This window comes from Hyperolius riggenbachi, chromosome 1 (assembly GCF_040937935.1).
Source record: "Hyperolius riggenbachi isolate aHypRig1 chromosome 1, aHypRig1.pri, whole genome shotgun sequence".
In the NCBI taxonomy this organism is placed as follows: Eukaryota; Metazoa; Chordata; class Amphibia; order Anura; family Hyperoliidae; genus Hyperolius; species Hyperolius riggenbachi.
This window is the reverse complement of record NC_090646.1, coordinates 580,889,026-580,904,244: the sequence shown is the minus strand read 5'-3', so window position 1 is coordinate 580,904,244 and position 15,219 is coordinate 580,889,026. Positions and strand designations below refer to the sequence as shown.

The following is a 15,219-nucleotide window of genomic DNA, read 5'->3' as shown; positions in this document are numbered from 1 at the left end:
CTAAAACGTTTTTCCTCCATGCGCAGCTCATGTCCTCTAGTCCTTTGAGAAGGCCTAGGGACAAAAAGCTCATCCGCCAAGCTATTATATTGCCCTCTAATGTATTTATACATGTTAATTAGATCTCCTCTAAGGCGTCTTTTCTCTAGACTAAATAAACCCAGTTTATCTAACCTTTCTTGGTAAGCGAGACCTTCCATCCCACGTATCAATTTTGTAGCTCGTCTCTGCACCTGCTCTAAAACTGCAATATCTTTTTTGTAATGTGGTGCCCAGAACTGAATTCCATATTCCAGATGTGGCCTTACTAGAGAGTTAAACAGGGGCAATATTATGCTAGCATCTCGAGTTTTTATTTCCCTTTTAATGCATCCCAAAATTTTGTTCGCTTTAGCTGCAGCGGCTTGGCATTGAGTACGATTATTTAACTTGTTGTCGATGAGTACTCCTAAGTCCTTCTCCAAGTTTGATGTTCCCAACTGTATCCCATTTATTTTGTATGGTGCTAGACCATTGGTACGACCAAAATGCATGACTTTACATTTGTCAACATTGAATTTCATCTGCCATGTATGTGCCCATATAGCCATCCTATCCAGATCCTGTTGCAATATGACACTATCTTCCTGAGAGTTGATGATTCTGCACAATTTTGTATCATCTGCAAAAATAGCAACATTGCTCACTACTGCATCTACTAGGTCATTAATAAATAAATTGAAGAGCACTGGACCCAGTACAGACCCCTGTGGGACCCCACTGCTAACAGTCTCCCATTTTGAGTACGATCCATTGACCACAACTCTTTGTTTTCTGTCCATTAGCCAGTTCCCTATCCATGCACACAAACTCTTCCCCAGTCCTTGCATCCTCAACTTTTGCACCAGACTTCTGTGGGGAACAGTGTCGAAGGCCTTTGCAAAGTCCAAGTATATCACATCTACAGCATTCCCAATATCCATATTAGCATTTACTACCTCATAAAAGCTGAGCATGTTAGTCAAACAGGACCTGTCTTTAGTAAACCCATGTTGATGCTGAGAAATAAGATTATTTTCTACTATGAAGTCATGTATAGTATCTCTTAGTAACCCCTCAAATAGTTTGCATACAACTGATGTTAAGCTTACAGGTCTATAATTTCCTGGATCAGATTTTTTGCCCTTCTTAAATAATGGGAAAACGTGGGCTGTACGCCAATCCATTGGGACTCTGCTAGTTGCAAGAGAGTCACAAAAGATAAGATAAAGGGGCTTAGCTATAACTGAACTTAATTCTCTTAGGACCCGAGGATGCATGCCATCCGGGCCAGGTGCCTTGTCTATTTTTAATTTATTTAGTCTTGCCTTTACTTCTTCCTGCGTTAAGTATTTAATATTACAGTTAGAAGATTGAGACTCTTCTGCCTCTGTAATTTGCAACAGTGCTGTTTCCTTTGTGAAGACTGAAGCAAAGAAAGCATTTAATAACTCTGCCTTACCTTGGTCGTCCACCATCGAGTTCCCACCCTCATCCTTTAGGATTCCTATACAGTCAACCTTTCTTTTTTTAGAGTTGATGTACTTGTAAAACTTTTTTGGGTTAGATTTGATATCCCTAGCGATTTGATTTTCAGCTTCGATCTTTGCCAGCCTAATTTCTTTTTTACAATTTTTATTGCCCTCCTTATAATTGCTTAGTGCAGCCTCAGTCCCCTCCTGTTTTAGGACCTTATAGGCATTCTTTTCTGTCCAACTATCTGTCAAACGTGTCTGTTAAGCCCCATTCACACACTCAACAGCAGTTTTTTATGCAGCACAATTGTCAAACAGCTTTCGTTGTGAAACAAGTTGAAACAACCAAAAAAAGTATTTTGCTATTGTTCAAAAAGCTGATAAGACAGCAATAATTGGATTGACTTCTTGCCAGTCTTATCAGCTGTTTGAACAATAGCAACATTATTTTTTTAGTTGTTTCAACTTGTTTGACAACTAAAGCTGTATGGGGCTTAACAGACAAGTTTGGCAGATAGTTGGACAGATAGTTGGTAGGTGTGTATGAACCTTAAGTCGTTCAAATGACCGGTTTGAAAGACAATCAGGCGAAAAATCAGACGTGTGTACGCACCTTTACAGTCCTCTTCTTTTTGAAATGTAAAGGATCTCATCAAAACCAGGGATGAGCAGAAACTACGCCGGTGTGAATTTACGCATCGTAGTTCGTAGGTGAAGTTTCAAAACTACGCTTACGAATTTACGCGTAGCAAAATACCGCTACGCGTAGCTTACGCCCACTATGCGTAGTTAACATGTGTATTGCGTAGTGAACTATGAATGCGTTACTCGCGTCTAATTTTCCACATGCGATTGTATGCTTACAAATTTACACATTGGAAAGCGGAATGTACGCATAGGAGTATAGGCATTAAAAGAGAAATGAATGCGTAAAATTTTCTGCATACGGGCATGAGCATCCGCATACACTATGCTTCGCACTATGCGTAATTGCGTATTTTAACGCATAGTCTATGAAATGCATACGAAGTAAATATTTGATTTCGCAGCCGTAGTTTGGCGAAGCGTAATTGCGTAAAACTATGCGGTTCCAACGTAGCGAAGTTGGCTGACTACGACCATCCCTGATCAAAACTTAGATCTATTCACCTTGAGAGCATATGACAATGGGTAGAGACACACATATGCTAATCAAATTACCCATTTGCTAGCAAGCACCTACAGGTATACACAATCAAATTAGACCTCGTTGGCTCAAAATGGTTAAAATGAAACTGGAAACTACTGTATAGCTGCATTACATTTGTGGGTGTGTGTATATCTCGTTTCCCCTGAATTATTTTAACACTTTAATTGACAGGAAACTGTAATATGATTGGCATTACCATGTACCAAATCTTAAAAGAGAAAAATATTTACCATCAAGTTATCAAATCTGATTTCATTTTTATTGTACTGCTCTATTTCATCTGGTGATTTCTTGCTTCTCAGAAACGTGCACCTTTAAAAGAATATTACATGTTGATTATTTTCAAAGCTGAGCATTTTGCATTAACCACTTGAGGACCGCAGTGTTAAACCCCCCTACCGACCAGGCTGTTTTGTGTTGCACTGGGCTGTGCAGGCTTTTCAGCCTCCTGCACAGCCCAGCTATGGAGCCCAGCGATCGGACTCGCCTCCTTTTTTGTCCCTTAGGGAACATGCCGACGGAGGGGTCCGATCACTGTGGCAGTGTTTTTTTTTTGTTTGTTTTTTTTCAGCCTGTATAGGCTGTTTCACCCTACCTCCCTCCCCTTCCCTCCTCCCCTCCGTTCACTGAATTTGAACAGGACAGCGATCCGTCCTGTTCCACCTCTCATAGCAGCTCCGTGAACGGGCAGGGGACGATCGCACATGCGCGCGGCCGTTCCCTGGTAAACTGCAGCTCCAGGACTTGACGCCAATTGTCGTTAGGCGGTCCTGGGGCTGCCGCCACATTCACGCCCATTGGCGTGACGTGGTTGTTAGGTAAGTAAAGCAAACCTAAAGTGAAAACTAAAGGGGCCCATACACTGGTCGATTTCTGTCATCGATCGAGGGCTGATTTGACTGCTCTGATTGAATCGGCTAGAAATCGATGCAGCAGAAAGCATGATCGGTCAGCCAATAAATAGATTTCTGACCGGTTTCGATTGTTTTGCTTGATTGGTCCGGATGGAAAGTCTAGGTCGATTGGCTGCTGGCAGCAGATCAATGGCCCATAGAGTTGCATTAAATCGAATGGTGCAATAATGCATTTCGATCGATTTTCAATAGATTTCAATGAATCTATCAGATGGTCGAATCTGCTGCAAATCTATAAGTGTATGGTCACCTATACTTAAGAGTTAAATAATTGTATCTGATGTGTGCCACACACAAGGAACAGATTTCCAATAGATTTCAGTATGAAATCTATAGAAAATCCATCTAAATGCATTATTGCACCATTCGATCCAATGCAACTCTATAGGCCATCGATCCACTGCCAGCAACTGATCAACTGAGATTTTTTCCGTCCGGACTGATTGAGCAAATCGATTGAAACCGGATGGAAATCGGTCGATCATGCCTCCTGCTGCATCGATTTCTAGCCGATTGGATCAGAGCGGTCAAATCAGGCGTATATCGATGGCAGAAATTGACCCGTGTATCGGCCCCTTAAGTCTATAGGAAGGCATGAAAATTGCATAGCAACCTTGGTAGTATGTGATTTTCCCCTCCCCTTATCTTTGGAAAATCACAATTGCACCATGGATAACGATGAGCGCACAAAACATTGCCCTGCAATGCACAGAAAATCATATTTGTAAAATAGTGGCAAATTGTGGCACTCTCACAATAAGATCAGTCTGCATTAGACATAAATATTCTGTTGTATGTTTTTGTATGGTTTCATACACACATTATCAGGGCCGGGCCGAGGCAAGAAAGGCTCAAGCCTCAAGGCGCAGTGTAGGAGGGGGCACACAACTCACTCAGCAATCGTTTCCCTGTTGTATTTGAAGCAGAGAGAAATAAGAAAAGGGGATACATGGCAGTGACAGCAAGCGATATATAGATTAAGGTTTTGGGGGGTTGGGGGCCTCTTAGTCTAATAGCAATCAGTGTGGGACGGCTGAGGTGGGAGGGATGGAGGGGTGCACTTTGGTGTCTCAGCCTTGGGTGCTGAAGGACCTTGTCCTGGCTCTGAATATTATATATTTCCTATCATACATATTATACTCACCCAGGGAACCATTTTGCATGTTCTTTCCAGGGGTCATCATCTTCTTCCCAAACCCCTAAGGTTCCTTTACAGGAGAAACACTGGACAGTGTCTTGTGTTCCTAGGGTTAAAAAATATTCCTGTTTATGCCACGTTGTTTACACACAAACACGCACACACACTGTCGCTATAATAGGCGCAAAAAAAGGGCCCCATATCCTGTAAGCCCCCAATTTGCTGCAGAGTGCAGGACGTGGTCTATGATTTCATCAGTCCAGCTGGTGCGCTCGGCCTTTTCCCTTCTTCAGCGTTCCTTCCTTCTCCATTCCTGTGGGGTCTCTGTCCCAATGACTCACCGACATGCGAGGTAAGTACATACATGCCTGCAGGGAACAGAGAATATGCTCCAGCAGGGACGGAGGTGGACTGAAGAAAGAAGGTAGCACACTGGCCAGACTGATGAGATCACTGTCCACTTCCTGCACTCTGCAACAAACTGGTACTGGGGGGGGGGGTTAGCGTAGGGGATTGGGGCAGACCTGGGGATGCCCAGAAGCTGCCTTAGGGCCCTGGCCACAGACACACATAAACACACGCAATCAGAAGTAATTCACTGTGTAATCTAAAGTGCACAGAGAGAGATATGGTTCGCAGTGCATGGATCAAAAACGGATCCGGTAAAAACGGACCCATCAAATGGATCAGTTTTTACATTGGTCATCAGTTTTTAATCCATGAGTACTGTTACCGCTTGGTCAATGCGATGGATCTGTTGATCTGGAATTATTGCAAACTCTCTGTATTTGTATTCGGCTTGGCAGAAGGGCCCAACCGGAGTAGTTTCCAATGGACTTATGTGAAAGGATCCTATTGATTAACATGTTTCATTCAGTTAACGGAAAGTTTTTTAGGTCAGTGTGAACCAACCCTAAACCATTATTTTAAAATGTAAGACATTTAAACATATTTGCGTTTGCAACACAGTTAAATCCTGTGTTGCTTTTAGATTGCTCCCTGAACTCAGGAGTCCGCAGAAACACCTGCTACTTTTTAGCAGCATTGGGCGTGCTGTTCCAAAATTTGTCTTATTTGCATTTATGAGTTTGTTTCCATAGCTGCTGTGCATCTCAAAACCCACATCCTGGTCAGCAGTGCCCTCTCTGTTCATCAAGGTTTTGTCCTGTCCATCCTGGCTCCTTGCTACCTCCCCCTGACCAGATCACCTTGTTCTTGTAATTCCTGACCCTAATTTTGGATTTGTCCCTGCCTGTCCTGTGGTGCCCTATTATATCAGACTTCTTGTTGTGACCCAGCTTGTACCTGACTTCACTTGTTATCTGCCTGTCCTGACCCTGGATGTTTTGACCTTCGATTGATTGCTGTCCGCCCTAGACCTTGGCTAGTCTGACCCTGCCTTCAGCTATCAGCTTGCTATTCCTACCTTGTAGTATGTTCTGTTTTCTCCATCATAGGTGGGGCAATCCCAGGGGCCATGGCCCAGTAGGCAGCAAAGTAGTCCTGTGCCCATTAGGGGTGGCTGGCTATCATCCTTTGCTCAATGCTCTGGTGAAGACCCATAGACACAGATTCAGAAAGCAAATTTAGAAAAGAATTACCTGCAAAGAAGAAGCCAGCTTCTGCAAGGTCAGATGGCTTTATCAAAGCATAGAAGGGCCAGCAGGAAAAAGACTGTAGCCTGAGTTGTTCATCTTTGAAGGATTCGCTGCAATCCATGTCACCAATCTTTACAGGCCTTGGATGAACCTCATACTTAGAAATATTGCCAGATTCACCACCCTTAACAAATTCACAGTTTGGATTGAAATGTCCATGCCTTTCTATTGGGGCATAAGACAAAGTTGTTTTGCAGAGAACTAACCCACAGCAGAAGCACTGAACACTGCCAGCCAAACCAGTGTAGAAAAATCCAGCAGCGGCTATTTCTTTCGGGCACCATGTTGACGAAGGTTGGAGGCAAAGAAGACTCCGTAACCTCCTTACTTCATTTTTCATTGAGTAATTGGGTCCCTTGGGCAGCTGCTCTCGGATCTTCTTGTATCTTTCCTCTTCCTGCTTGACAGCTTTGCCCATGTCAATATTCTCCATGAACGATGGCAATGTGGGCTTGAAGGATGACTCAAACTCTGATATGTTTGTAAGATCCATGATTTCAGACACGTTACAAGAGATGATCAGTAACTTTATTTAAAATGAATCTGTGAAAACAGGAACATGTGAAAATTAAATGAACAATATTTGAAAGTGTTTCCATACCACCCTGAAAATATACCTGAACTTACAAGCTATGGCTGGCATGAGATCCCCTCACAAAAATGTTCCACATATTTTCTCTGCACATTTCAAACACCTTTAAGGGTGCATTCACACTATGGGGCTGATTCACAAAGCTTGCTTATTTTTCACCTTAAAGGTGGCCATAAATCTCCCGATTTGGCGGCCAATCGACCATCCGATTCAATAATTATTATCGAACAGAATGAAAATCAGTTCCGCCAAGAGCATGCTTGATCGATAATGTGATTGGTCACCTGTATGGATCGGACATGCTGCAAGATGTCGGGCCGTCGTGGTCGATAGGGTGCGCAGCAGTAACAGTGAGGGATATCGGGACAAGCGACGAACGCGATAAAACTCCTGCGCTGCCCCCTAGTGTATAAAGGTGCCCCCCCCCCCCCCCCGTGTGTGCATTTATACATCACCTGTCCTGTGTCACCCACCATGCAGTGCCCATCCACCTTTGAAATCCCACGCTTTTCCGTTGGCGGTATGCATGCTACATGACGTCACACACGCACAGCGTGCTATATACCGGCGGCATGTATAACACTAACGGAAGAGCGGGGGAATCCGAAGGCAAATGGGCACCGCACGGTGGCCAACACAGGACAGGTGATCTATTAATCCATACACGGGGGGGGCACATTCATACACAAGAGGGGCAGCATCGGATGCAGTGACCAATTCCCAAGAGATCTCAGGGTTGATTCACTAAGTTGCACTGCTACAGCAGCAAAGCTGCTGACAGCATTGAGTGGTAATAATTCTCAGCGTACGCTATGCAGCCATAGCGTGCGCTGCTAAATTACGCTCTTCTCTGAGTTTAAAGAGTGCATTGTTAAACTTAACGAGCACTTAACTGAACTGAACACACCTGGAGCCCTGGCGGGTCCAGTGGCTTCAAAGGACGATATTCCTGCACTTTGATTGGCCCAGTAGGCTGACTGACACAGGCAGCCTACTGAGCCAATCAAAGTGCTGGAATCTCATCCTTGCCCTTCCCCGCCGAGTTGTGGCCACACTCTCCCCTCATGCTGTGACCCCTCCTGCCCCCCAAAACGTCCCTGGCCGGGCCTCGGAGGGCCCCCTCGCCATGGTGCAGGGGCTGCAGCCCCTATTGTTACGCCACTGTTCCCATCATCACTAGATATATGGGCATCTTAACTGTAAGGAGAGCTATTGCATTATAAACAAGAGGTAATTCATGAGATAAACAGATAAGTAGAGATAAATCATGAGTTAAATCAAATAAGGAGACAAACCATGAGTTAAGTGAGTTAAGGAGAGAAGAATCATGAGTTGTCATTTAAAGCAAATCTGAAGCAAAAATAAACTAAAACTAAACTAATAAATAGAACATTAGTAGCAAAAAAAAGTCTCATATTTTTATTTTCAATTATAAATCTTTCCTGCTGGAAGTTATGTTAATACCTACGTCCTGTCAGATCCGCACAGCCACTAGCAGGACGTAGGTTTCAACTAGGGCAGTCCGTAAATGGTTAGTTTTAAACAATACCAGTTGCCTGGCTGTGCTGCCGATTCTGTGCCTCTAATCCTTCTAGCAATAGACACTGAACAAGCTTGCAGATCGAATGTTTCTGATTGAAGTGTGACTGGATGAGCTGCATGCTTGTTTCAGGTGTGCGATTCATGTACTACTGCAGCCAAAGAGGTCAGCAGTATGGCAGTCGATGTATTAAATATGGCAGCCAGCCACCATATCCCTCCCGGTAAGGTGTCCATTGATTAGCAATTAAAGGACATCCAGCCAATGAAGAATAAGTATTAAACACACAACATTATATCCTGACCCAGTAAAAAGGTCTACTTACCATATGATGTCTTAATATGAGAAGCAACATTGAATAAAATCCAAAGTGTAAAACCTGTAAGAAAGGGCAAAATAAAAAAATCACAGTTTAGTAAGCAGAGGTTTCCATCTCTGCCTGTCCTCTTTCTGAAAAGGATATGAGGAAGTTAAACAGTGTGCAATATATTGAAGCTCATAATGTCCAGAAAAAATGGTCTTTACACAATCTCCTGTGTGCGCTGTCATAACTTTGTGCTATGTCAAAAACCAGATAGACATTTGGAAACAGTAAAAAAAAAAACCAGGAACTTACTGACGGAAGAGGGGAGGGGGGGGGGGGGGGGGGGGCTGGTACTAATGCAGTGGTGCCTTGGAACAATGGGTCTCCAACTTCATTTTTTTGTTTTATAAAACAGTTTCACAAATTGCATTAAGGTAAATGGAGACAATTTTAGCATTTGATAGCCGAGTCCCCATACGTGCTACAATAGCAATTTTTGCTAGGCATGTTGGAAAGACTAGTGGGAACAAAGGGGAAAAAAAGTTCAAAAAGACCTACTGTGTTTTTAATTTTTAATGAATTTTAAAGCACACCTGAACTTGCCCCCAAAATAGATTTTTACTTACTTCTCCCGGCCCCCATAGAGTGTCAGGTTCCTTGGCGTCCTCTTGGTCCCCTCCACTGAAGCTACTACAAACTACTCGCAAAAATATTTGCGACTGCTCCTTCTGTGCATGCGCAGTCCCGTCCACATGCGCCCACAACTGTGACGGGAGCATTCTGCGCATGTATGGTTCATTCTTTTGAGAAGATGTTATTTTAAAGTGACGATAGGAAAAATGGTCTTTAAATTAGGTTCACAGTGGTCAGTTGCATCACGCACGCGTTACAATGAGTGTGAAATGCAGTGGAGACTGGCCAAAGACTTTAATACAAAGCCTGCATGCAGCGAGGTAGAACGATGCGAACAGTTGCAAGGCAGTACTGTGAACAGGCCCATAGCAGTGTATGGGCAGTGAATTGACATGCAGAATTATTCTGCAATGCAACTGACCACTGTGAACTAGCTCTAAAAGAACCAGTGGCGGACATACGGCCGTGCAGGCCGTGCCGCCGCACGAGGGCCCCTGAAGTTCTGCTGCTTCAGGGGCCCATTAAGTATTGCAGGTTTTTTTTTATTTTTATTTTTTTTTTATGTTTTTTTTTTTTAACCTGGGGGGCCCAACTCCTGTCCTCCCCCCTCACCTCGCCCCCCCCCCCCCCTCATGCGGCGGGAGAGCGGAAAATACAAGAAGTCTCCGGCCGGGGCGGCAGCTGCCGCTTGGTCTCCAACTTGGAGACATATCGGAAACTAAGCAGCAGCTGCCTCTAGCGTCTGCTGCAGCCCCGGCCGGAGACTTCCTGTATTTTCTGCTCTCCCGCCGGCTGCAGCGCATACCGGGAGGGGGGCCCCGAGGTGAGTGAGGGAGGATAGGAGTCGGGCCCCCCACCCGGATAGCTACCCACCCGGCTACCTTACCCACCCACCCGGCTACCTACCCCGCTACCTAACCAGGCTACCTAATGCTACCTAGCTACCCACCCGGCTACCTAACCACCCTGCCGGCTATCTACCTGGCTACCTACCCACCCGGCTACCTAACCACCCTGCCGGCTATCTACCTGGCTACCTACCCACCCGGCTACCTAACCACCCTGCCGGCTATCTACCTGGCTACCTACCCACCCGGCTACCTACCCACCCGGCTACCTAGCTACCCACCCGGCTACCTAACCACCCTGCCGGCTACCTACCTGGCTACCTACCCACCCGGCTACCTAGCTACCCACCCGGCTACCTAACCACCCTGCCGGCTATCTACCTGGCTACCTACCCACCCGGCTACCTAGCTACCCACCCGGCTACCTAACCACCCTGCCGGCTATCTACCTGGCTACCTACCCACCCGGCTACCTAACCACCCTGCCGGCTACCTACCCACCCACCCGGCTACCTAACCACCCACCCGGCTACCTAACCACCCACCCGGCTACCTACCCACCCGGATACCTACCTACCCACCCGGCTACCTACCCACCCACCCGGCTACCTAACCACCCACCCGGCTACCTACACACCCACCCGGCTACCTACCTACCCACCAGGCTACCTACCTACCTACCCACTCGGCTACCTACCAACCCACCAGGCTACCTACCCACCCACCCAGCTACCTAACCACCCACCTACCCACCCACCCACCAGGCTACCTACCCACCCGCCTACCCAGCCACCCACCAGGCTACCCACCCGGCTACCCAGCCACCCACCAGGCTACTTACCCACCCGGCTAAGGGCTACCTACCTACCCACCCGGCTGCCTACCTACCCACCAGGCTACCTATCCACCCAACCACCCATGGGAGCTGCGCGCCGGATGGAGGCTGGGACAGGAGGTCTGCTGCTGCAGGTGAGTAAATGTTTTTTTTTTATTATTTATTTTAGCAGGTGTATGTTCTGGGCAGGTCTGCCACATGATTGCGTGTATGTTCTGGGCAGGTCTGCCACATGATTGCATGTATGTTCTGGGCAAATTTGCTACATGATTGCATGTGTTTTCTGGGCAAATCTGCCGACATGATTGCACGTATTTTCTGGGCATATCTGCCGACATGATTGCAGGTATTTTCTGGGCATATCTGCCGACATGATTGCAGGTATTTTCTGGGCATATCTGCCGACATGATTGCACGTATTTTCTGGGCATATCTGCCGACATGATTGCACGTATTTTCTGGGCATATCTGCCGACATGATTGCACGTATTTTCTGGGCATATCTGCCGACATGATTGCACGTATTTTATGGGCATATCTGCCGACATGATTGCACGTATTTTCTGGGCATATCTGCCGACATGATTGCACGTATTTTCTGGGCATATCTGCCGACATCATTGCACGTATTTTCTGGGCATATCTGCCGACATCATTGCACGTATTTTCTGGGCATATCTGCCGACATCATTGCACGTATTTTCTGGGCATATCTGCCGACATCATTGCACGTATTTTCTGGGCAAATCTGCCGACATGATTGAATGTATTTTCTGGGCAAATCTGCTCACATTATGTGTATTTTCTTGAGAAAACCTGCACAATTATGTGAATTTTCTGGGGAAAGGGTCACCAAAACTTGGGCCCACTGTCTTTGCGTTGCACTTTTCAAGGGAACCTGAGGTGAGAATAATATTGAGGCTGCCATATTTCTCTCCTTTTAAGCAATACCAGTTGCCTGGTTGCCGTTCTGGTCCTCTGCCTCTTATTCTTTCAACCATAGACCCTGAACAAGCATGCAGCAGGTCAGGGGTTTCTGACAATATTGTCAGAACTGAGAAGATTAAGCTGCATGCTTGTTGCTGGTGTAATTCAGTTTATTACTGCAGCCAAATAGATCAGCAGGGCCGCCAGGCAACTAGTATTGTTTAAAAGGAAATAAATATGGCAGCCTCCATATCACTCTCACCCCGGGATCACTTTAAATTACAGTTAGCTCCGCCCTTATCCGGTCATTGCCACGCCCATTTTTTCTATCCACGCCCATTTTTTGCGCCGCAGGTTATAGCTGCACCCATTTTTTGACGCGGCGCGCAAAGCGCACCGCAGGTCAGGGGGGCCCACAATTGATATTTTGCACAGGGGCCCACTGCTGCCTGTGTCCGCCACTGAAAAGAACAGATTTTCTATTTAGACTCCAAAGGACCCGTTTCTGGGACTGGAAAAGAACTGGAGTACCCAGAGGAAAGGCATGCAAACCCGAGCTGGAATGTACAATCCACATAATGCAGACCGTGTACATGGAGTATAATTTTGTTTTCCCCACACTGTTAAAAATTGAATTTTGCTTGATAGACAGGACAAAAAGATTTGAAAAACAAAAAGGTATTAAAAGCAGACCTGAACTCAGTACAGCATAATAACCTTTAAAGGAATACTGTAGGGGAGTCAGGGGGAAAATTAGTTGAACTTATCCTGGGCTTCTAATGGTCCCCCGCAGACATCCTGTGCCCGCGCAGCCACTCACCGATGCTCCGGCCCCACCTCCGGTTCACTTCTGGAATTTCAGACTTTATAGTTGGAAAACCACTGCGCCTGCATTGCCGTGTCCTCTCTCCCGCTGATGTCACTGCAGTGTGACATCGGAGTGGTATCATCCTGATTCAAAAACCCCCAAAGTTAGCCGGACGTGCCTGTTCAACCTCCCCCCCTATAGTTGGCCAGATGTTTTTTTATTCCCCCCTCCCCATGGATAGCCAGTTGTGTGCCCCTTTATTCTCCCCCCCCCCTATGGATAGCCAGCTGTGTGCTCTTTCATCCTCCCCCCGCCCATACACAGCTAGACAGATAGTCAGGTGTGGGCCCCTTTAAGACATCCCCACCACCTGAATGCCAGGTGCCCTCTCTCCCCCCCCCCCCCCCCCTGCAACCCCCAACCTGCGAGCAATCCGCCGGGCAGATGTACTCAACCACAGCAACGCCGATCTCCTGCCGATCCCATTGTTCATGCCGACGATGGCTCTAAACCACTCTAAGAATGTAATCGATTCTAAAGCTGACGACTATTGTATTGCGTGTGTACAAGCCTTCACGCTGACTGGCCAGGGCTCTTTCCTTTTTGTCTAGTAACCTCCTTAGCGGTAATCACGAGTTCAGCTCGAGGTGGCAAAAACATGCCAGGAGCTGTATCCCCGAGCTGAACTTGTGGTAACCGTCAGGAGGTGCATCGAAAGCAATGCGCGCAGCGGACGTTTTAAGTCAACTCCCGGGGGATCCTGACATCAGCCTCCATTCTTATTCTTTCCCCCGAGGCTCTGCTTCCCCCGGTGAGATCACCGTCTGTCGTCATAAGGACAGCCGGAAATCTCACTATAGGGTTACAGTGCCACCCGGAGGACGGAGGGAAAACTGCAGCACTGGATCCCAGGGAGGAGAGTGCTGAGCTGCCGCAGATCTCGCTAGCAGCATGATTTTTTTACTATGTTTCAGGGACTGAAAGGGTGCAAAAATTTTTTACCGCTTTTAGACCCTCAAATCCGCAAAGAATAATAACGCCAAGGGGGTTAATGCTGTGTAAAGTGCGAGCATATCTTCCAATGTTATCTGTTATTAGGTGGTCCACTGCATACACTGTAACCCACCATTCCCTTGTACTGCTTACTGTATTGTTGAAATTGTATTGCTACATCTTGTTTTCTGTTGTACAGCCCCACACAAGATGCTGGCGCTATATAAATAAAAAATAATAATATACACATACATACACAATGTATACATATGTATATAACCAAATTCTACATTTACAATGTATATGCGATAACATTTCCACATGCTGTCTGTGCAGGTAAAGGACCATTAGTAAATAGATGCCAATATGTGCACTTACATATATTACATGTATTATATAGTAGAACCCCTTTATAGTAAACTCCGGGCCAAGAAGCGTACTGGGTCAGGAATCAGGATCATACATTGTACAGACGCATGGTCAGGACCTGTGGACAGAATTTTCTAAACCCAGAGTTTACTACAACAAGAGTCTATTATATAATAGGTTTGTGAATAAATAAATAATAAGACACCTCTACATATAATACATATTAATTATATATGTGTATGTAATGGCCAAAGTCCTAAAATGTGTTTCTTTGCACACCGGCTGCTTCGCATTGGTCGTCAAGAACCCAAAGTGGCCAACTGCGGGTTCTGGCCGTAATACACACACGCACACATATACACACGCACACACGCACACACATACATACATACATACACACGCACACACACACATATACATACACACGCACACACACACACACGCACACATATACATACACACGCACACATATACATACACACGCACACATATACATACACACGCACGCACACACACGCACACATATACATACACACGCACACGCACACATATACAGTACACACACACACACTTTGGGGCTGATGCACCTAGCACCTGTAATATAGCCGTGCAATAATATCAGTACTAATCCTAGCAGAGTACTGTGTTCTGCACAATAAGTGTACATGGCTAATCGAGTAATGCACATTACACTATTTGCGCTATATTACTGATGCTTCTAGAAGCAACCCTGCATCCATGTAATAAATGCGCCTGGAAAAAAAAAAGGGGCTCAGGTAATTGCTGCTAGTAGAAGATCTGTACAATTACAGACATTCTACTACGGAGTTCCAATATCAAAATATTGGTAACCTTTCCCGATATTTTACTATGACTTGAGGTACTGTTACACAGAACCCTCACCCTACCAATGCCTAACCCTCACCTTTACCAATACCTAACTCTCCCTTTACCAATACCTATTAACCCCCCCTACCA

The 15,219-nt window shown here is 45.8% G+C and overlaps 1 protein-coding gene across 1 annotated transcript in view; it reads right to left on the bottom strand.

Annotated features, from left to right (window-relative positions):
- Positions 1-6,885, bottom strand: part of LOC137538538 (baculoviral IAP repeat-containing protein 1-like) — a 48,129-nt gene extending 41,244 nt beyond the window's left edge. The window contains exons 1-3 of the mRNA XM_068260814.1: positions 6,336-6,885; positions 4,741-4,840; positions 2,913-2,994 (exon numbers count right to left, since the gene is read on the bottom strand). Coding sequence (XP_068116915.1) covers positions 2,913-2,994; positions 4,741-4,840; positions 6,336-6,885 — 732 coding nt within the window. The remainder of the gene's footprint in view (positions 1-2,912; positions 2,995-4,740; positions 4,841-6,335) is intronic.
- Positions 6,886-15,219: the final 8,334 nt, after the last annotated feature.